Source organism: Oncorhynchus tshawytscha, linkage group LG30 (assembly GCF_018296145.1).
Source record: "Oncorhynchus tshawytscha isolate Ot180627B linkage group LG30, Otsh_v2.0, whole genome shotgun sequence".
In the NCBI taxonomy this organism is placed as follows: domain Eukaryota; kingdom Metazoa; phylum Chordata; class Actinopteri; order Salmoniformes; family Salmonidae; genus Oncorhynchus; species Oncorhynchus tshawytscha.
In genome coordinates, this window is record NC_056458.1 from 37,075,654 (window position 1) to 37,099,433 (window position 23,780).

The 23,780-nt window shown below is 41.5% G+C and overlaps 1 protein-coding gene across 15 annotated transcripts in view; it reads right to left on the minus strand.

Annotated features, from left to right (window-relative positions):
- LOC112246575 (phosphatidylinositol-binding clathrin assembly protein-like) overlaps positions 1–23,780 on the minus strand; it is a 54,278-nt gene that overhangs the window by 11,907 nt on the left and 18,591 nt on the right. For 5 of the 15 annotated variants that reach the window (XM_042309641.1, XM_024414984.2, XM_024414981.2 and 2 more), the window contains 16 exons: positions 21,303–21,378; positions 19,852–19,954; positions 19,435–19,528; positions 19,117–19,228; positions 17,818–17,924; positions 17,675–17,716; positions 16,479–16,564; positions 15,730–15,853; positions 15,042–15,178; positions 13,719–13,819; positions 6,919–7,002; positions 6,483–6,563; positions 6,138–6,248; positions 3,555–3,674; positions 2,597–2,627; positions 2,391–2,490 (listed from right to left, as the gene is read on the minus strand). In XM_042309641.1, coding sequence (XP_042165575.1) covers positions 2,391–2,490; positions 2,597–2,627; positions 3,555–3,674; positions 6,138–6,248; positions 6,483–6,563; positions 6,919–7,002; positions 13,719–13,819; positions 15,042–15,178; positions 15,730–15,853; positions 16,479–16,564; positions 17,675–17,716; positions 17,818–17,924; positions 19,117–19,228; positions 19,435–19,528; positions 19,852–19,954; positions 21,303–21,378 — 1,509 coding nt within the window. Of the gene's footprint in view, positions 1–2,390; positions 2,491–2,592; positions 2,628–3,554; positions 3,675–6,137; positions 6,249–6,482; positions 6,564–6,918; positions 7,003–13,718; positions 13,820–15,041; positions 15,179–15,729; positions 15,854–16,478; positions 16,565–17,674; positions 17,717–17,817; positions 17,925–19,116; positions 19,229–19,434; positions 19,529–19,851; positions 19,955–21,302; positions 21,379–23,780 lie in introns of those variants that run through there. The other 10 variants (XM_024414986.2, XM_042309646.1, XM_024414987.2 and 7 more) reach the window with 7 other exon arrangements.

Sequence of the window (23,780 nt, forward strand, 5' to 3'; positions counted from 1 at the left end):
AAGAATGATGCTACCGCCACCATGCTTCACCGTAGGGATGGTGCCAGGTTTCATCCAGACATGACGCTTCGAAATTCAGGCCAAAGAGTTCAATCTTGGTTTCCTCAGACCAGAGAAGCTTGTTGCTCATGGTCTGAGAGTGCCTTTTACTGAAGAGTGGCTTCCGTCTGGCCACTCTACCATAAGGCCTTATTGGTGGAGTGCTGCAGAGATGGTTGTCCTTCTGGAAGTTTTTCCCATCTTCACAGAGGAACTCTGGAACTCCTTCAGAGTGACCATTGGGTTATTGGTCACCTCCCTGATCAAGGCCCTTCCCCCCTGATTGCTCAGTTTGTCCGGGCAGCCAGCTCTGGGACGAGTCTTGGTGGTTCCAAACTTCTTCCATTTAATAGTGGAGGCCAGTGTTCTTGGGGACCTTTAAAGCTGCAGAAATGTTTTGGTACCCTTCCCCAGATCTGTGCCTCGACACAATCCTGTCTCGGAGATCTACGGACAATTCCTTCGACCTCATGTCTTCGCTTTGTCATTTTGGGGTATTGTGTGCAGATTGATAAGGAAAAATATTAATTTAATACATTTTAGAATAAGGCTGTAGCGTAATAAAATGTGGAAAAAGTCAAGGGGTCTGAATACTTTCGAATGCACTATATTTAAAAACATGTAGTGTGCATCTATCTATCAGTTACACATACAGTGGGGCAAAAAAGTATTTTGTCAGCCACCAATTGTGCAAGTTCTCCCACTTAAAAAGATGAGAGGCCTGTAATTTTCATCATAGGTACACTTCAACTATGACAGACAAAATGAGAAGAAAACAAATCCAGAAAATCACATTGTAGGATTTTTTATGAATTTATTTTAAAATTATGGTGGAAAATAAGTATTTGGTCACCTACAAACAAGCAAGATTTCTGGCTCTCACAGACCTGTAACTTCTTCTTTAAGAGGCTCTTCTGTCCTCCACTCGTTACCTGTATTAATGGCACCTGTTTGAACTTGTTATCAGTATAAAAGACACCTGTCCACAACCTCAAACAGTCACACTCCAAACTCCACTATGGCCAAGACCAAAGAGCTGTCAAAGGACACCAGAAACAAAATTGTAGACCTGCACCAGGCTGGGAAGACTGAATCTGCAATAGGTAAGCAGCTTGGTTTGAAGAAATCAACTGTGGGAGCAATTATTAGGAAATGGAAGACATACAAGACCACTGATAATCTCCCTCGATCTGGGGTTCCACGCAAGATCTCACCCCGTGGGGTCAAAATGATCACAAGAACAGTGAGCAAAAATCCCAGAACCACACGGGGGGACCTAGTGAATGGCCTGCAGAGAGCTGGGACCAAAGTAACAAAGCCTACCATCAGTAACACACTACGCCGCCAGGGACTCAAATCCTGCAGTGCCAGATGTACTGGCTTAAGCAGGGTGACACATGTCCAGGCCCGTCTGAAGTTTGTTAGAGAGCATTTGGATGATCCAGAAAAAGATTGGGAGAATGTCATATGGTCAGATGAAACCAAAATATAACTTTTTGGTAAAAACTCAACTCGTCGTGTTTGGAGGACAAAGAATGCTGAGTTGTATCCAAAGAACACCATACCTACTGTGAAGCATGGGTGTGGAAACATCATGCTTTGGGGCTGTTTTTCTGCAAAGGGACCAGGACGACTGATCCGTGTAAAGGAAAGAATGAATGAGGCCATGTATCGTGAGATTTTGAGTGAAAACCTCCTTCCATCAGCAAGGGCATTGAAGATGAAACGTGGCTGGGTCTTTCAGCATGACAATGATCCCAAACACACCGCCCGGGCAATGAAGGAGTGGCTTCGTAAGAAGCATTTCAAGGTCCTGGATTGGCCTAGCCAGTCTCCAGATCTCAACCCCATAGAAAATCTTTGGAGGGAGTTGAAAGTCCGTGTTGCCCAGCAACAGCCCCAAAACATCACTGCTCTAGAGGAGATCTGCATGGAGGAATGGGCCAAAATATCAGCAACAGTGTGTGAAAACCTTGTGAAGACTTACAGAAAATGTTTGACCTCTGTTATATACTCTTTGTTGGCAATGACAAAGTATTGAGAAAAACTTTTGTTATTGACCAAATACTTATTTTCCACCATAATTTGCAAATTAATTAATAAAAAATCCTACAATGTGATTTTCTGGATTTTTTTTGAAGTGTACCTATGATGAAAATTACAGGCCTCTCATCTTTTTAAGTGGGAGAACTTGCACAATTGGTGGCTGACTAAATACTTTTTTGCCCCACTGTACATGTCAGTATATACACACAAGTAGCAGTACGATTAATATTGATCAATGCATTACAATTTTGTGATCAGAACTTTGGATACTATAGTAAAGAAAGACTTATTCCAAACAAACTTACCATGGTGGCAGGGTTCCATGTGGTAGAGGGAGCACTCTTTGGTTGCCAATTGTATCCACCTGTCAACTTCTTCTCACCAGGCTGACTCCAGTGAATATCACTACAAAGGAAATGGAAATGGTAATTATTTTCATTCAACTGCAATATATCAGTATGGTAAAAAATTATAATTAGTCATTCCAGTTCCGTTATCATTGCATTCTTACTTTTTTGCCACACCATTGCCAATTCCCAAATCTAAAAAGGAGAGAGAATACATTGTTAATTGAGCGAATAGTGCCGCTGACTTGACCATCTCTCATTAAAATACACCAAAAGAGATAGCATGTGACACTTCATCTGGCAGCTGGTCTGCTAAAATGTTAAGTATCATTAGCACATATGCAGCAGACCATTATTTCTAGCACACCAAGACAGTCGTGAAGAGGGCACGACAAAACCTATTATATTTGTCAAGGGTCTTCAGATCCTCAAAAGGTTCTACAGCTGTACCATCGAGAGTATCCTGACTGGTTGCATCACTGCCTGGTATGGCAACTGCTTGGCCTCTGACCGCAAAGCACTACAGAGGGTAGTGGGTACAGCCCAGTACATCACTGGAGCCAGGCTTCCTGCCATCCAGGACCTCTACACCAGGCGGTGTCAGAAGAAGGCCCAAAAAATTGTCAAACCTCCAGCCACCCTAGTCAAAGACTGTTCTCTCTGCTACTGCACGGAAAGTGGTACAGGAGAGCCAAGTCTAAGTGAAAGAGGCTTCTAAACAGCTTTTACCCCCAAGATATAAGACTCTGAACATCTAATCAAATGGCTACCCAGACTATTTGCATTGCCCCCCTTTTACGCTGCTGCTACTCTCTGTTATTATCTAAGCATAAGTCACTTTAATAATTCTACCCACATGTATATATTACCTCAATTACCTCAACTGACTGGTGCCCCCGCACATTGACTCTGTACCGTTACCCCCGTATATAGCCTCACTATTGTTATTTCACTGCTGCTCTTTAATTATTTGTTACTTTATTTCATTTATTTATTTATTTAAGTATTTCACTGTAAGGTGAAACAGGTGTAACCTGTTGTATTTGGTGCATGTGACAAATAAAATGTGATCATTACAGTATGGTGGGAGTAAGACCTAAGGAGCACGTTGATGATACATACTGCCCACAAGGTTGGCCAAGGACGAGTCCAGGTCATCCGACACCAGTTTCCCAAACTGCTGCCCGTTTGGGATTAGCCCCTGGCTGGGTGAGGAGGCCACTGTGGGTTTGAGGACACCACCTAAAACATTATTTATAAAAAAGGAAGAAGGGTGGGAGAGGGGTGGGGTAAAAGACAGAAATCCACAGACTAAACAGGAAATATGATGTGGTTAATGTGAGCGGTGGGAAGCAGATGTCGCACGTGAAAATGACAATAAGTTTGCTGGCGCAGTCTAGGGCTGAGGTGTGTGTCATCAACTCACCCAGTCATGTGCCATGAAACAGCCAAGGCCCAAAGTGTGTGTTCACCCAATGGACAAGGGAGAGAAACAAAACAATGGTGAGATTGTGAGTGAAGCACCCCAAAACCCACACATTAGATACATGTACACCACCGGTCAAATGTTTTAGAACACCTACTCATTCAACATTTTTCCTTTATTTTTACTATTTTCTACATTGTAGAATAATAGTGAAGACATCAAAACAATGAAATAACACATATGGAATCATTTAGTAAGCAAAAAAAAAGTGTTCAACAAATCAAAATGTATTTTAGATTCTTCAAATAGCCACTCTTTGCCTTGATGACAGCTTTGAAAATTCTTGGCATTCTCTCAACCAGCTTCATGAGGTAGTCACCTGCAATGCATTTCAATTAACAGGTGTGCCTTGTTAAAAGTTAATTTGTGGTATTTCTTTCCTTCATAATGCGTTTGAGCCAATCAGTTGTGTTGTGACAAGGTAAAGACAACGAAGGTCAGTCAATACGAAACATTTCAAGAACTTTGAAAGCTTCTTCAAGTGCAGTCTCAAAAACCATCAAGCGCTATGATGAAACTGGCTCTCATGAGGACCGCCAAAGGAATGGAAGACCCAGAGTTACCTCTGCTGCAGAGGATACGTTCATTAGAGTTTCCAGCCTCAGAAACGGCAGCCCACATAAATACTTCAGAGTTCAAGTAACAGACACATCTCAACATAAACTGTTCTGAGGAGACTGTGTGAATCAGGCCTTCATGGTCAAATTTCTGCAAAGAAACCACTACTAAAGGACTAAAAGTTCCAACTGCTGTGTCTTTGTGAGACACAGTGTGGGTGAACGGATGATCTCCAAAAGTGTATTTCCCACCGTAAAGCATGGAGGAGGAGGTGTTATTGTGTGGGGGTGCTTTGCTGGTGACACTGTCTGATTTTAGAATTCAAATTCTAAATAATATTTTATAATTTGTAGCGATAAGCCATCCCATCTGGTTTGGGCTTAGTGTGCCTGTCATTTGTTTTTCAGCAGGACTATGACCCAACACACCTCCAGGCTGTTTAAGGGCTATTTTACCAAGAAGGAGAGTGATGGAGTGCTGCATCAGATGACCTGGCCTCCACAATCCCCCAACCTCAACCCAATTGAGATGGTTTGGGATGATTGAACCGCAGAGTGAAGGAAAAGCAGCCAACAAGTGCTCAGCATGTGGGAACTCCTTCAAGACGGTTGGAAAAGCATTCCAGGTGAATCTGGTTGAGAGAATGTCAAGAGTTTGCAAAGCTGTCATCAAGGCAAATGGTGGCAATTTGAAGAATCTCAAATATAAGATACATTTTGATTTATTTAACACTTTTGGTTACTACATGATTCCATATGTTGTATTTCATAGTTTTGATGTCTTCACTATTATTCTATAATGTAGAAAATAGTACAAATAAAGAAAAACCTTTGAATGAGTAGGTGTTCTAAAACTTTTCACCGGTAGTGTATGTGTACATTCTCCACTCTTCACTATACGCTTTATTGAACACCAAAAGGCACTTTGCTGACAAATGCACCTTTCTGTGATGTACTTATGACTTCGTAGGCATAACTACTCAGGGGCAGAAGGCTATGTTGAGAGAAGTTGAAATGGTGCCAATACTAATTTCCTAAGCTCTTCCATTTCATGCAAGATTAGACAATGTGATGGAGAAGTGTTACATTGCAGTGAGAAGATGAGGACAGCACTACCCTGACTTTTTGGGTTCTGTTCATGACAAACTGTCATGTTCCAGGCCCTGGCCGTGGCAGTGAAATAATCAAGAATGTATAGCTAAAGGAGCTCGGAGGCACCGGAGCAGACCTTGCCAGTTATGAAACCCGCCATGTGTCGAATGACAGACAGGTAATTGAAAACAGTGCATGTGAATCCCTGAGGGAAGGCTGCGCTTTCCCATGCAAAATAGCAACAACAAAAATAAACATGAATGCTACTTTTGGAACATTTCAAAGCAAATCATTCATGACCATATCTCATGGGGGTACATTTTCTCAATCATTGATCAAGCACTCACTGCAAGTATTTTGAATTCCTTCCCAAAACATCCAAGCCCAGCGATGGCCCATGAGGTGAGATGCCCCTAGTCACGAGGTGAGTTGGGCCCAGTGGGCAGCAGTGTGGAAGTGATCTAATTGCTGATCCTAGATCTGTGCTGAAGGGTAACTTCTATGTGGCGCTTGTGCATGTGAAGAGAGGGATGGGGAATTGGGAGAGATCGGGGAATGTATGATCCTTACCAGCAGAGTCAACATTGTTGGCGGAGGCTGAGTTATTGCCAAACACAGAGTCAAAGTTGACGTTAAGGCCTCTGGCGGTCTGGGGCTGCGTGGTGGAAGACACTGAGAATCCTAGTTAAGAGGAAGCAAGAGTGTTGATATTAGCTGAGGCATTAATCGAGCTATAAAGCTTTCTGATGCAAAACGGAAGTCTTTATTTCGCTTGTTAACTTAAGTATGATGGTGCCGTCATCTTTGCAGACACCCTTCTTGTCCATTTAAATATATTCTGTACACCCAATAAGTTTTTTTTCAGGCCAGAGAGTAGACAGGGGGCAGTAGGAATGGCAAGCCCCAGGTACCTACCTCCAAATAGACCAGCTACAGCAGAGGGCTCAGACTGGAAGAGAGGAGTGGTAGGGTATGATGCTGGCCCACAGAAAGAGTCTGACACAACCAGAGGCAAGCAGGAGGGGAGAAAGGCAAAGAGATGGGGTTTTAGAAACAAGATTAGAAATAACAAAAAACACAACAAATGAAATGTAGTATAGCTCCAGAAAAGTAAGCAAGAAGATCAAGTCAAATAATATATATCAGCAGTTTGAGAAAAAGGAAGAGAACTAACATTTTTTTTTAAAGCCACCTCAAACAAAACGCAAAATACTAAAATGTTAGCACTAAAGGAAAACAGCAATCAGGGAAGCAACTAGACTAGAGCAAACATGAACCCGGTGTAAGTTCAGGGTCCTATGCTTCCAGGAGTTTTCAGAAAACAGGTCAGTCAGGTTCCCGGTCATAGTACCTGAGATAAACTGCTCTATCCGCACTGTGTGCTCATGATCAGATGCAATGGAAGAGCTCGAAACAATAAAGGGATTGTAATGATCTGGAAAATAAAAAATAAAATGAAAATTCAAATCAACAATGTGGATTGTTTTTGTTAACACTTACAAAAAAGCAACAAAAAAAAAGACAGAAGTTGTAAAGTGACATGCGATGAACACACATAGGTAAGGAAACGTAGCGAATGTAAATATTTTAAGGCCCATGCTATAAATAACCTAATCAGTCAGCGGCATGCCACGGCACACAGTCAAACAAAAACAAATATACAGTAACAGCAAGGTTTAGTTAATGGTGCTAGCAAGCTTTGACAAGGACCACACGGCTGAAATGCGTCAGCTTAAAAAAAAAACATCATGAACTTAAAACCTTGTAGCTGTGGTCATTAATGGGAGATGCTATCACCGTTCCTTTTTAATACCAAGGATGTACAACGACCAAGATAAGCACCCGATTCCTGAAAAACCTTTAGTAGCATCAGTACATCTAAATACCACATCATATACCGTACAGTGCCTTGCGAAAGTATTCGGCCCCCTTGAACTTTGCGACCTTTTGCCACATTTCAGGCTTCAAACATAAAGATATAAAATTATATTTTTTTTGTGAAGAATCAACAACAAGTGGGACACAATCATGAAGTGGAACGACATTTATTGGATATTTCAAACTTTTTTAACAAATCAAAAACTGAAAAATTGGGCGTGCAAAATTATTCAGCCCCCTTAAGTTAATACTTTGTAGCGCCACCTTTTGCTGCGATTACAGCTGTAAGTCGTTTGGGGTATGTCTCTATCAGTTTTGCACATTGAGAGACTGACATTTTTTCCCATTCCTCCTTGCAAAACAGCTCGAGCTCAGTGAGGTTGGATGGAGAGCATTTGTGAACAGCAGTTTTCAGTTCTTTCCACAGATTCTCGATTGGATTCAGGTCTGGACTTTGACTTGACCATTCTAACACCTGGATATGTTTATTTTTGAACCATTCCATTGTAGATTTTGCTTTATGTTTTGGATCATTGTCTTGTTGGAAGACAAATCTCCGTCCCAGTCTCAGGTCTTTTGCAGACTCCATCAGGTTTTCTTCCAGAATGGTCCTGTATTTGGCTCCATCCATCTTCCCATCAATTTTAACCATCTTCCCTGTCCCCGCTGAAGAAAAGCAGGCCCAAACCATGATGCTGCCACCACCATGTTTGACAGTGGGGATGGTGTGTTCAGGGTGATGAGCTGTGTTGCTTTTACGCCAAACATAACGTTTTGCATTGTTGCCAAAAAGTTCAATTTTGGTTTCATCTGACCAGAGCACCTTCTTCCACATGTTTGGTGTGTCTCCCAGGTGGCTTGTGGCAAACTTTAAACAACACTTTTTATGGATATCTTAAAGAAATGGCTTTCTTCTTGCCACTCTTCCATAAAGGCCAGATTTGTGCAATATACAACTGATTGTTGTCCTATGGACAGAGTCTCCCGCCTCAGCTGTAGATCTCTGCAGTTCATCCAGAGTGATCATGGGCCTCTTGGCTGCATCTCTGATCAGTCTTCTCCTTGTATGAGCTGAAAGTTTAGAGCGACGGCCAGGTCTTGGTAGATTTGCAGTGGTCTGATACTCCTTCCATTTCAATATGATCGCTTGCACAGTGCTCCTTGGGATGTTTAAAGCTTGGGAAATCTTTTTGTATCCAAATCCGGCTTTAAACTTCTTCACAACAGTATCTCGGACCTGCCTGGTGTGTTCCTTGTTCTTCATGATGCTCTCTGCGCTTTTAACGGACCTCTGAGACTATCACAGTGCAGGTGCATTTATACGGAGACTTGATTACACACAGGTGGATTGTATTTATCATCATTAGTCATTTAGGTCAACATTGGATCATTCAGAGATCCTCACTGAACTTCTGGAGAGAGTTTGCTGCACTGAAAGTAAAGGGGCTGAATAATTTTGCACGCCCAATTTTTCAGTTTTTGATTTGTTAAAAAAGTTTGAAATATCCAATAAATGTCGTTCCACTTCATGATTGTGTCCCACTTGTTGTTGATTCTTCACAAAAAAATACAGTTTTATATCTTTATGTTTGAAGCCTGAAATGTGGCAAAAGGTCGCAAAGTTCAAGGGGGCCGAATACTTTCGCAAGGCACTGTATGTAAACACAAATTGTACGTACCCACACACACAATGTGAACAGCTCCAGACATTCACTGTTGAATTCTATATTCCCCATCAGAATACTGGAGTTCTGAAGCAAGCACTTTTGACTCTGCATCAACTCAAGGGGCAATCTGCAGTGCTACATCCATTGTTGGCCTTCAGTCATAATATGTACCCACTGAGTCTTGAAGAATATACCTTAGAAATACCTCATGAGCTTAGTTTAATTTCATACTGCATCAGAACACAAAATAAGCATGTTTTATTTACTCCAATGTTTGTAAACAAAGTAAATGTAAACAACCACTGTATAGCCTCAAAACATGGTTAAAACAATAATGTTGATATCATGGATGGTCAGTCCTTGCTTCCATAGCTCTGTCTATTAATTTGAGAGTGGTTTAATTTCTCCAGCTACATCCCTCAGCTTTTTACGAAAAAAAAAGGGGTGGGGACTAAGCTTTTGCGTTATTGTTTCAATTGCTGATTGCCGATTTAGTATCACTTTTGAGGCACACACACACATACGACAAGTAATGGTGCAAAGTCCGGTCTGGAGCATTAATTCACGAGTTCTGCTGGCAACTTCAAACTAGCAGTGCCAAAAGCCCTGGTCTGCACTAGAAAGCCCCAAAAATTGACGGACGTATTGGGCTATAGAATTAGTTTATTATGATTAAGTTTGATCCCCACAGTGAATGATTTATAAGTTCACTACAAAGGGAGATATTTAATTAAATAGTGATCCATTCTGATGACTGAGTGTGTTGTCACACAGACCACGTGCCGAAACAGACCAATCACAGGCCGGCAGGCTATGAGGAGGCTCACGCCCTCATGCCATAGACACTAAGGTTAACCCGCTCAGGCACGCTGAAAACGACTACGTCGACCATGATCCTTTGCTAGTTACAGGCACTTTCACCATGATTTTAGCTATTTTTTTTGGTGCCATTCAGTAATATGGCGCGCTTCAAATGTAAATAGTTTCTGGCTTCATGCACCATCGGGAGTTTTCCATAGGAATACATGGCTGATGTCAGAGCTATCACCATCTAATGTTTTTTATGTCTATGGAATGGTTCATTCAGGCTGAATATGACAATGGGAGACATTTCTGACACCACCATAACAGACAAAGAAAACTTAACACTAAAAAAATGTAAATGTTGTTTACCACCAAACATTTCACGAGTGGATGTCCTAGAACTAACACCATCGAAAGACACAACAGGCAGATGAACCACATGGATAACAGGATGTGTAAGGAAAGGGTTAAAGTTTGGAATGGAGTCTTCGACAGCTTCTGTATAAGTGAAAGGATCTACACAGGCAAAGGGGGCAGAACAAAAAGTTAGAAGAGGACGGAGAGTCAAGTCAAAGGAAAGCATGCAGAAACACAACACCGGGTGCGGCTGAACATAAACCCCATGCCCCAGACAGAATTCTCCATAAACTGAGATAGTATCACAAATACTCCAAGTAGCATTGCAAGGAAACGAATATTGAAGTAGACTTGGAAACAAACAGCCTTATGTTGTCATCTAGAGTCACAATAATCTTTGCCAAGCTATAACAAACAATATTTGACGTAAAGCAGGTTATTTCATCACATGCATCTAGTGGTTATACCAAAGGCCATACTGAATTTTAACATGACATTTAAGTCATTTAGCAGAAAAACAGCGACTTAGTTTGTGAATTCATCTGAAGATAGCCAGGTGGAAAACCACATCTCAGTCATAATAAGTACATTTGTCCTCAATAAAATAGCTATCAGCAAAGTCAATGCTAGTGGAAAAGAAGAAGAATCATGGACACCATTCGATAATGTTCACTTCTAGACATGACAAACCTAGACAGCCTTAATCCATGTAACCTACACTTTACCGTCCTTGTTGGAAATATTCAATTGGAACAAATGCAGCACATTTGCTTTAAAAACGTTTTTGAAAAGTATACTTTTATCAAGTAAATAAAAAAAGTTGTGTACAATTATAAATAACAAGAATACAAAAATAAATAATTCTAGCTTCAAGTTGATTAACCTGAAACTTTGCAGGACTGACAAAAAGTAACAGTGGATTCATACTGTGACTACAATTCATACAGTGACTACAAGAACCCGAACAGTATATTTGTAAGTGAAAAGAAAAACACAGTTAAGTAGGTTTATCTAATAATTTCAACCTTATCATTATTTACTTTCCATTGACACATGACCCTGAATTCCAAAGCACACACAACATTACAAGGCACTCCAGATAAAGGTGCCTCTTAATTTGGCACCTGCATCACGAGGTTTAAATACAAATGCCATGAATGGTGAACAACAGGTGTCATAGCAAATCAGAAAAGGTCAGTTACTAACTTTAATGATATGAATAAATAAGGTTACAGTCATGATACAGACCGTTATTTTAGAGTTGCTGACAAACTGGCAAACTACTAAACTGATAATAAGATTTCAGGAGCTGTTTCATTAGACTTCAGTGCAGCTTTTGACTTGCCAGACAAACACTACGCCACACCCACTGATGTTAGTTTCTTCTCCGCAATGAGTCTCGATCTGAGTACCTCCCATACGATTTCTAGAATGGAAATACGTTCTAGACCATCTGATTGGTCCTAGAAACCAATGGATTCAGTCAGAGACAGCACATATGTGGGTAATGCAACGTTTTGAAAATTTGTCATTGGCTTTGATACGCTGATTGGTTAGAGATGATCCAATCGCTGATTACTTTGTCTTATACAAAACCCCCCATTTTGACATCACCACAACCAACTTCAAAGATGGCAGTCTCAGACTGCGGTATGTATTTTTAAAAGAATGTAACTAGGAAGTTAGTTAAGAACAAATTCTTATTTACAATGAAGGCATACCCCAGCCAAACCCTAACGACGCTGGGCCAATTGTGCACTGCCCTATGGGACTCCCAATCACAGCCGGTTGTGATACAGCCTGGAATTAAACCAGGGTCTGTAGTGACGCCTCTAGCACTGAGATGCAGAGGCTTAGACTGTTGTGCCACTCGGGAGCCCTAAAAGCAAATGATTCAGTGGAATAATTCAGTTGAGTCATCAGGCAAGCTTATGACATTATTGATCATATAGTCTGCTGCTGAAAAAACCCTGTGTTATGGCTTTACATCCTCTGACATATCATGGATTGAGTGTTACCTATCTAACAAAACACAGACTGTTCTTTAATGGAATCCTCTAACGTAAACCAGGTAGAGTTCGGCATACCTCAAGATCTTGGCCTCTTACTTTTTTCAATTTTTACTAATGACCTACCATTAGCCTTGAGTAAAGCCAGTGTGTCTATGTACACTGATGACTCAACATTATACATGTCAGGTCAGCTACCACAGGAAGTAATAACTGCAACACAAAGAGCTGCAGTCAGTTTTAGAATGGCATCCTAAATATATCAAAAACTATTGTATTTGGGACAAATCCTTCACTAAACCCTAAACCTAAACTAAATCTTGCCATGAATAATGTGGAAATTGAGCAAGTTGAGAAGACTAAACTGATTGGTATAACCCAGGAATGTAAACAGTCATGGTCAAAACACATTGATGCAACGGTAGCTAATATGGGGAGAGGTCTGTCCATAATAAAGCGATTCTTGACATGCTTTCTTGACATGACAATGAACAAAGCAAGTCCTACAGGCTCTTGTTTATCACACCTGGACTACTGTCCAGTCACATGGTCAAGTGCCACAAATAAGGACATAGGCAAATTACAGTAGGTCCAGAACAAAGCAGTACGACTGGCCCTTAAATGAAAACAGAGAGCTAATATCAATAACATGCATGTCAATCTCTCCTGGCTCAAAGTAGAGAGATTGATAGCATCACTGCTAGTCTTTGTGAGAGGTATTGACATGTTGAAAGCACCAAACTGTCTGTTCAAACGAACACATCCAAACATACCCCACAAGACATGCCACCAGGGGTCTCTTCACTGTCTACAACAGACTCTGGGAAACACACAATAATACAGAGCCATGATTACATGGAATTCTCTTCCACATCAAATAACTCAAGCGAGCAGTAAAATCAGATAAAACACCTCACGGAACAACGCAGACTGTGAAGAGACACGCGTATACCCACACACACTAATATTTTAATACTGTACATTTTATGTTGATGTTTTTTTTATATAGTAATGATGTCTTACATGAAGTATTGTTTTATTTATGATGTAGACTGTTTGGTTATCATGTAATTGTTATATTCCTTTTTGAAACCCAGGAAGTATAGCAGCTAATGGGGATCCTAATGAATACCTAACTGTGATTGGATTGTTGATCAACTTTACCTGATTTTATCAGTGGTCTTAACATCCTATTTCAAATTCAAGCTCACTGATAGCTTTCAGGAGTGAGGTCAAATACACCAGGTACTGTATATCCACCACCAGCAAGCTTATCGAGTTAATAAGCTGTTTGAGAATGCTATGGGTTGTATCCACTATGACCTGTGGAGAGGCCCATCCCAGTTTACCCAGAGGAATCTGAATGAAAAAGAGTGTGTGTGAGAGAGAATCAGGCGTGTAAAACAGGCAACCGGCGGTGTGACGGGAGCTCTCACCTCCCCATGTGTTGGCTGTTGGTAGGCCAGTGGAGAGTAGCAGTGCCTGCTGCTGAAATGCAGGCTGCAAGTCCAGAAGGTCACTTGCCGCCTTGGAAGTGCTTGAGGGGGAGGAGGAAGGGAAGTTAAAAAGTCTCCCAAAAGCAAAACCCCAACTCTCCCATAGCCTACTCAAAAGGTTTTCATAACCCTCCAGGTAGAAGTTTCACCTAGCAAAGGGAAGGGGGGGGAACATTCTACCTACTCCTTACTCCCACCCTTCACCTACAAAAAAATAAATAAAAGTCAAAAACACTTCACGCAAACTTGGCAGGCTTGATTAAGCAGCCAAGAGGGAGAAACAGTGGAGTCTCTGAAAGTCACATGCAATCAATACCCTCTGTACAGCCATGGAGGCTCCGTAAACAGCTACCCCTGAGCTTCATGCCTTCAAACGGGGGAATGCACCCTTGCCATCCACCTTTAAATTGGCGCTATGATTTATTCATTATTCTTCTTATTTTGTAATGCTCACATTTATGTACAATATTATTTTTAGAAGGACATTGTAGAGCTGGGTGATATGGAGAGAAATCCATACCCGATAAATGTCCTGAATTGATGCTATAATGATAAATAGAAAGTCTATAACATTAATGTGCACCAGTTGTTGTTTTATTATTATCCTGTAAACTACTACTATGGTTGTAGCCATCAATTGTCCCATTAACAATCACCCATATTGGCAAACTTATTTCATTTCAAACTTCACATTTCTCTAGTATAGGCTACTTATCATAATGAACGATATCAGCAGAATGCCTGCGATGTGATCGGTACGGTCGGTGTCCATTGATCATCCCAGCTTTAGTACACTGACATGTGTGCAGCTGGGGCACTACAGAATAGTTCCACTAGCATCAAATTCATTAGGTGGGCAAAGGCATAGGGAAGAGTGGGTAAGAATAGATGGGCAGGCCGATTAATAGCAATGGAGTCTTTGGCTCTATGGATACATGGCATTGACGGTCTAGTCTGGCTTCAACAACCCCAACCACTACGCTATTATTAATACTCCCTCAAACATCTGAAACAACTGGATGGGTAAGCAAATGTAAACATAGTTTGCATCTCAAATGGCACCCTATTCCCCCATTTAGTGCACTACTTTTCACCAAGGTTCATAGGGCTCTGGTCCAAGGTAGTGCACTATATAGGGCACAACCATAAACTCAACAAGGAGGTATGAACCGTGCCTAGGCACTATACATGTAACCTAGTATTTTGGCAAAGTCAGTGGGGGAGTGATAAGGGTAAGGCCTAGGAGAGAATGGGTGCTCTAACCCGTTTGTGGAGCTGGGTGTGGAGAAAAGGTCGATGGCCGGTGCTGTGTTGATGGTCCGCCCGTCAGTGGACACAGGGGAGGCAACCGTGGTGGCATAGGAAGAATGACCGTTCTGGAGTTCCTTCAGACGCTGCTCCTAGGTGGAACGGGCAAAAGTCAACAAAAACAAGCACCCGGGCCTACCTACAGTACACTGGACAGCTAACATTTTCTGAGAGCATGTATTTTGACTTAATTTTTAACCAAGGTGGTGGGGACTCTGTGGCCTGATGACCTCAGGAGAGCAACTTATTAGCTAAAAAAATATCCCTTCTTTGGATGACCTCGGGCTTGATGCTTGGTTGGATACCATAGCATTAATTTAGATTAAACGAGAACAAAAACCTCATTGAAGACTTGATCGCTGTAGTGTGAATACTGCTCAATAAAATGTTAGACCAACTTAACGGCAGCTTATCCACTCCAAAACAAAATAAAGAAACTCCCTCGACATTTCCTTTCCCCCCCAAAGGCAGAAAATCGTTTAATTTTTGTTCATTATCCCTGAATGTTCTACAGATGCTGCTGACCAGTCAGCACAGATTAAACCCAGTAGGGCAATAAGCCGAGAGGATAGTTGAAGGGGGAGAGCGAGAGAGATCAGACAGTCAGAGATAGAGAGAGGAGCACAATGGAAGGAAAATGTACCTTCAGCGCTTTTAGGCGAGCCTGCTCTTCCTCCAGAGCTGCCTGCTTTTCCCTCTCGTCCACTTTGGTGAAAGATATGCCCGTGTTGGCCAGAGAAGAGACAGCGTTGGAGAGAGTGCTAGCCCTGGATGGACAGAGACATAGGAAGAGAGAGACAGTGGTCAGTTAGTGGGGGCTATGGTAAAACTGTTTACTGATCATTGTCAAAAATGCTGTGTTCTACAAGCTCAGTGAAAGAAAGTGGCACATATTTTTACAACTGCACTTTGATAGATACAGGCTACAATAGTAATAGGAGGTTGGAATAAAATAGAAAGGCTTCTGCTTGACAGGGATAGTTTATAACACACCTTTCCCACTAAACAGAGAACCTGAATGAGCACTGATGGTACGTGCATACTATTATAGTACATTGAAAACACAAAAAGGAAACTAAATCAAATGCGCCTGGCATTAGCCACAGACAAGTAGGTCTTTATTAACAATATAGGACTTTCATAAATTGAGGGTAAAAACACTGCAACTGTGGCATTCGTCAATATTTTCTCAGAAACAACTGGCAAAACACACAGAAAATAATACTTTGGACCGCAGTACAAAAACATATTTTTGAGATTGCTGCCCACCAACAAACACTTCAGCTCCAGCTCACACCCACTTGCTAAATTTGGTACCTGAGCAAAACAGGCTTTGTCTGACTGGACTGTATTGAATAGGCAGTGAGTAAATGGAAGGGAAAATAACAGTACCTGCTGGCTGCTGTGGAATCTTTCACCTTCTTCCCTTCTAAAGAAGCCAAATGCTGCTCTAAGGCATCCAAGAGGCTACTGGGGGCCTATTAAAATGGAAATAAATAGTGAGTTCAAAGGTTGGGGGGAAAAATGCAATCACAAAGGTGGAATAGCAGACGGAACACAAACAGTAAGCATGCCTAGTTATTTCACAATGCACACAAAGAAAACAAACTACCCTTACAAACACTTAAAAAGAGTGGGATACAGATACTTACACAAACTGTAATCTGAAGATGGAACGTTAAGGAAAAATACAGAATACAAAGGTGGCAATTATCAGCGATGATAAAGATCAGCGATGATAAAGTTTTGGGAGAAAGGTACTATCGAAAGGCATTATTTAAAATCCAAAACAGTCCTAATAAAATACAGATCACAAAATGAATGCCCTTGCAAAATACCGTTTGTCTTGCTAAAGCACCATCTGAACATGGTGATAAGAAAAGTAAAAACATAATACCATTTTATTCTAAGACTGGACACGCAAGCGAGAGATGTAGCTAACCCCATACAACATGTGGCCCTTCTTGAAAGGTGACATGGAACAGTATAATAGCATACAGTGTTTATAATTTGCCATTTTCAATGTATACAAAGTGGAAGTATATTTTTCCTTTTATTCCTTTCATCTCAGGTCTAACCTACTCTGTATATGCCTTGACAATGTTAACACCTTTATGTGCTGTATGCCGTGCAAGGTCAGGTGAGAGGGAGTCCCCATTCGAATGCAAATAAAGTGCACCCTTCCTTCCTCGATCACAGATCTAGAAGTGATTGGAAAGATGAGGGCAAGGTTATCAACCTACTGCTTTCATCAATCCAACCAAATCAGATCTGTGATTTGATTACTTGAAGGAAAGAAGCATTTTGAAAGTATTTGGGCAGGGCCTGAGTCTGGCGTTTCCTTTAGTAAGGAAACATGCAGTATGCGCCCAAGAAAGCAATGTATGATAGCTAGGGCTGTGCAGAGGTAACTATTTGGAAGGTCTGAAACTGCAGGAGGTGGCAGGGTGGTGAGAGAGGCCGGCAGCCAGCACACTGAGGAGCGTTGAAATAAAGTCAAGCTGAGGGGTTCAGCAGGACTCCATCTCAGACCCGCTGCACTTTTGGGCCACAGAGATACGAAAGCGATAGATAGCATCAGGTCTTACCTGGGAGAGGTCTGGGATGTCCCCTCGATCTATCCCTACTTGCTGCAAGGAAGGAGGGAGGAGGGTCAAGATAACATGGAGGTAAAAGTGAATATAGGGGTAAAAAATCTGATCACACAGAAGTTAGCAAGGTTGGATCTTACCGCCGCTACTTTAAGGAATTCAGAGATTCTTGTCATTCTAGTGAGGAACTTCTTGTAGATGTCAAGGCCCTCTTTGCATTGAGTTTTCTTCATGTCAAAGTACTTCTCTGTGAAGTGAAAAGAGTAACATGAAAATGAAGCACTGGAACTTAAATGTCATCAAATAAGGATAAACTATCAAACTGTATCAAATGAATCAAACTGCCTTTGCAAATTAATGGGGGAGGTGTTGAATATTCCATAGTATAAATCTAATATTACACTTTTCTCCAATCAGAAAATCGTCCCTTAAAATGTAGATGTCTGCAGGAAGTATTAAAAACTCTCCAGAGGGGTGCATGAATCCTAAACATGTCTCACTAGCTGGTAAATGTTCCACTGATGTTTGCACATATCCAATTTGCTCCTCCACCCCCCCACAGGCCTGCTCAGTCCCCCAAAAGGAACAAGGCTCTCACCTGAGTGAGAGAGGCATCCATCCTCATAGCAGAGAATACAGCCTTGACCTGTATGTAATGACCAGCAATTTATCATAGTCTAGGAACCAAGTGCAATTCTCTAACTCCAGTCTAATGTCCAACTTTGTGGAGAAATAGAATGTTAGTGTTCTGGAATTGCTATTTCCAACGTTATTGACATTATTTTCATTTCCAACTTGTGCACGGAACTACATGTGCACGGAACTACATGTGCACGGAACTACATGTGCACGGAACTACATGTGCACTGAACTACATGTGCACTGAACTACATGTGCACTGAACTACATGTGCACTGAACTACATGTGCACTGAACTACATGTGCACTGAACTACATGTGCACTGAACTACATGTGCAAACAGATATGCAGAGTAGTCGAATAGACTGTGTGCAAGACCAGTCTCTCCACCAGCATTGGGGTGCAATTTCATTTGAACACAGTCCCTTCAGGAAACTAATTTAGAATGAATTGGAAACTAGATTTCTTCCCCAAAGTGTTTCAGACATTGTCTGAATTTCAAAAGGCAATTCAACCAACCTACAGACCTTATGTCATCTTGCAAACCCAGTTCACTAAAACAAAGCAGAGCAGTAGTAGAACACTGTCATTTATTGGCCCTCGTTAAGTCAACCTGATAACATGGGGCAGGCTGATAGTGAGTTGTATAAAATAATTTGAGGCCAGAGATACAGTATCAACCCAGAACGACAGGGTGCAAAGGTGTCTCTACATCAGCGCTGCTCCATGGTTACGAAGATATGGCAATAATGACTTGCAGGCCAGAGCCTCTTGAGAGCCAGAAGGCAGAAGTACTTACCCAACAGGTTAATAATGCCTTCGTTGTAGGCCGCAAACAGTCGAATGGCATCTTTGAACAGAAGCATGAAGGCCGCGTTTATCACTCCGTTGGTGAGCTCATTGGCATTGACCTGGAGATGGAGGGGGGGATCCAAAGCAGACCAATTGAATTGACAGACGACCCATCAAACATTCTCATTGGTCTGATTCAGCGGTAACTCCTAACCACACGACAGAACTACTCATTCACCTGCAGTTTTTTTTGCAATACTGTGATATTCGAGAGTTGGAGCCTTTATTCAGGCCATAGCAGTACAACAAGTTACAAGGAACTTACATTGAAATCAAGTAGTGCATCCATCTGGTTTTGGATAATGGGTAGGGTCTTCAGTAACTTCTCTGTGTTCATGGTTCTCATAACGCCATCCGCCCTTGGGGAAAGAAAATATTCCAATCATTAGGAGCCCAATACTATTGATGTTGGACTGTCATCAATGTCATGAAGTATGCAACCTAAAATAATGAATTTGAATTAGGCTTAGTGAACGACACTTCACTTATTCAGATGCCCAATCCCAAATCAACCCCTACACTATGTGTACTTCATGCAGGAGTAAGCAATATACACAAAAATATATCCAAAACACACTTCCCAGGAGTCGACTGTACATTGTATATACAATATAGGACAGACTAGATAGATCTGGGCCGGATGCTATAAGAAAACATTTGAACAGAGAATTAAAGTCCTTACCCTCGTTTTACTTTGGTGAAGTCAAAAGCGACCTGTCGATACGATACAGCCTTCTCGTTCAGGTAGCGACTATACCTCCTTATGAACGTTGACATGTCATAGCCTGAAAAGACAATGGGGGAATAAATGTTTTAGCATCAGCTGCATCTTGATGGTGATACACATCTCACTGTAGAACTGCCACATAATAACCTTTTCAAACAACTAGCCTATACTCTTAACTGTTTATTTGGGGAACTAAGCGATACAATAAGCAGAGGCAAATTCTTTCCATTGATTTTGGAAATGAAGACGACTTCAGAGTTTATTGGTGGATATACGGGTAACTGATAAAATAAAATAAATACTAACAAAGTGTCTTAACAGGACATTGGGCCACCATGAGCCGCCAGAACAGCTTCAATGCACCTTGGTACAGTTTCTATAAGTGTCGAACTCTACTGGAGGGATGCAATACCATTCTTCACGAGAAATTCCATCATTTGGTGTTTTGTTGGTGGAAAACGCTGTCTCAGGCACCACTCCAGAATCTCCCATCAATGTTCATTTGGGTTGAGATCTGGTGACTGAGATGGTCATGGCATATAGTTTTCATCGTTTTCATGCTCATCAAACCATTCAGTGACTACTCGTGCCCTGTGGATGGGGGCATTGTCATCCATTGTAGCAAAAAGGAATGGGCAACTGCATTTTTTTTTATATGGTCTGTCCCGTATTTTCTTCTACTGTCAAAGACAGCCCAATAGGCTGTCTTTGACAGCTCACCATCTTGTAGATTCCTGTCATGAGTGCTATACTCCCCAACCAAGTCATCATCCTTAAACAAACTGACAGCTCCCTATTACCATAATTTATCAGTAACACAATCTGACAAAAGGAATGTGGGTTATTATGATTAGGGACGCTTACTCTTCCATTATACTTCCACTGGTCTGGGCTGCCAGGCATCTTGTTAACATTTATTTTTATTTAAACTTTATTTAACTAGGCAAGTCAGTTAAGAACAAACTCTTATTTACAATGTCGGCCTACCGGGGAACAGTGGGTTAACTGCCTTGTTCAGGGGCAGAAAGACAGATTTTTACGCTCTAACCACTAGGCTACCTGCCGCCCCATGGGACATATTTACCTTGAGTAAATCAATTCTGCTGCGCTTGATGTGAGCGGAGAGTCTGCCATGATACCTTAACCATTCCATTGGGAATAAAGCGGAGGGGAAAAGGGCAGGACCGTCTAAAAGAACATTTCTCCTCTCAGTCTTGCTAGTCTCATTATTACATACACGTGTAGTAGGCAAAAGTTACGGAACGTTGCAGTTCTAGAATAGAGCTGACGTGATTCCTTATTCTATTTCAAATGTATTTTCTAGAAGAAGCATTCCTATCTGGATGTTCAGTGACAGACGATACTGAACCTGTGATGCAGAGTGCTGCAGAGCTGACTTCACTCACCTTGTAGGCCACTTTTGTCCAAAAAGTTACTGAGGTTAAAAAGCGTATTCCTTGAAGCCAGGTACTGTATAAATCTCTGCAACACAGAAACATGTGTAAAAACTTTCTGCAATACAAAAGGAACTCCTAGATTGCCAATAATTGCATTCACCAACAGCAATTGAAAATGCATAGCAATGTTACATACAGTTGAAGTTGGAAGATTTACATACACCTTAGCCAAATACATTTAAACTCAGTTTTTCACTATTCCTGACCTTTAATCATAGTAAAATTCCCTGTCTTAGGTCAGTTAAGATCACCACTTTATTTTAAGAATGTAAAATGTCATAATAATAGGAGTGTGTGATTTATTCCAGCTTTTATTTCTTTCATCACAATCCAGGTGGGTCAGATATGTACAATACACTCAATTAGTATTTGGTAACATTGCCTTTAAATTGTTTAACTTGGGTCAAACGTGACAGTTAGCCTTCCACAAGCTTCCCATAATAAGTTGGGTGAATTTTGGCCCATTCCTCCTGACAGAGCTGGTGTAACTGAGTAGGGTTTGTAGGCCTCCTTGCTCGCACACGCTTTTTCAGTTCTGTCCACAAATTTTCTATGGGAATGAGGTCAAGGCTTTGTGATGGCCACTCCAATACCTTGACTTTGTTGTCCTTAAGCCATTTTGCCACAACTTTGGAAGTATGCTTGGGGTCATTGTCCATTTGGAAGACCCATTTGCGACCAAGCTTTAACTTCCTGACTGATATCTTGAGATGTTGCTTCAATATATCTACATAATTTTCCCTTCCTCTTGATGCCTTCTATTTTGTGAAGTGCACCAGTCCCTCCTGCAGCAAATCACCCCCACAACATGATGCTGCCACCCCCGTGCTTCATGGTTGGGATGGTGTTCTTCGGCTTGCAAGAATCTCCCTTTTTCCTCCAAACACAACGATGGTCATTATGGCCAAACAGTTCTATTTTTGTTTTATCAGACCAGAGGACATTTCTCCAAAAAGTAAGATCTTTGTCCCCATGTGCAGTTGAAAACCGTATTCTGGCTTTATGGCGGTTTTGGAGCAGTGGATTCTTTCTTGCTGAGCGGCCTTTCAGGTTTAGACGATATAGGACTCGTTGTACTGTGGATATAGGTACTTTTGTACCTGTTTCCTCCAGCATCTTCACAAGGTCCTTTGCTGTTGTTCTGGGATTGATTTGCACTTTTCGCACCAAAGTACATTCATCTCTAGGAGACAGAAGGAGTCTACTTCTTGAGTGGTATGACGGCTGCGTGGTCCCATGGTGTTTATACTTGCATACTATTGTTTGTACAGATGAACGTGGTATATTCAGGCGTTTGGAAATTGCTCCCAAGGATGAACCAGACTTTTGGAGGTCTACAACTATTTAATTCCAGCATTTCTTTATTTTTGTACTATTTTCTACATTGCAGAATCATAGTGAATACATCAAAACTATGAAATAAAACATATAGAATCATGTAGTAACCAAACGAGTGTTAAACAAATCAAAATGTATATTATATTTGATATTCTTCAATTGCAAAGTTTAACCATCATAGTGTGAAATACAGTTTTACTGGCGCTGTTACTTTTTAGAGTAATAATTCCCTAAATCTCAGTGAAAAGATAGACAAGACAGATGTGTGCTGTGTTTTATTCTGAAGCCTGAAGGTTGATTTGATTATTTTTTTAAAGCAGCTGTGTGTACTGTTCACGTGAACAGGGCATGTGGAATCCCAACAAATCAATCCTGGATGCTCACGTTGACAAAAAGGGCAGTTACAGCCATGGCTAGCGGAGGAGCTGAAGAACTGGAAAAGCCTCCAGCTTCATTTAAGTCTCATGTATGGGAGCATTTTGGCTTCCCTGTCAAATATGATGGCGGAAGAAGGGTGGTGGACAACACCATTACGGTGTGTAGGTATTGTGCCACAAGAAAGCCGTATGATCATTGAGCATGGCCACACATTTAAAGTATCATCACCCTGGTGTGTCAGTGACAGGAGCCATCTCAGCCAAGAGACAACAACTTCTCACCGCGACATTTAAGCAGCCCTTTGCTGCAGAATCAGACCGGGCTAAAGCCATCACCAAATCTATTGGGATGTTTATCGCTGCAGACATAAGGCCATACTCTGTTGTGGAAAACAAGGGTTTAAAAATATGGTGAAAGTGCTTGAGCCACGCTACGAAATCCCCTGGCGCACCGCACCCACTTCAGTATGAAGATCGTGCCACATGTTTATGAACAGGAAAATATCAAAATTGTCGTCAAATTATCCAAGGAATCCTCTGTTACTCAGACGGGTGGACCTCCAAGGCAACGGAAAGCTACGTGACTGTTCACTACACCACAGAGGAGTGGACCTCCAAGGCAACGGAAAGCTACGTGACTGACTGCTCACTACACCACAGAGGAGTGGACCTCCAGGGTAACAGAAAGCTACGTGACTGACTGCTCACTACA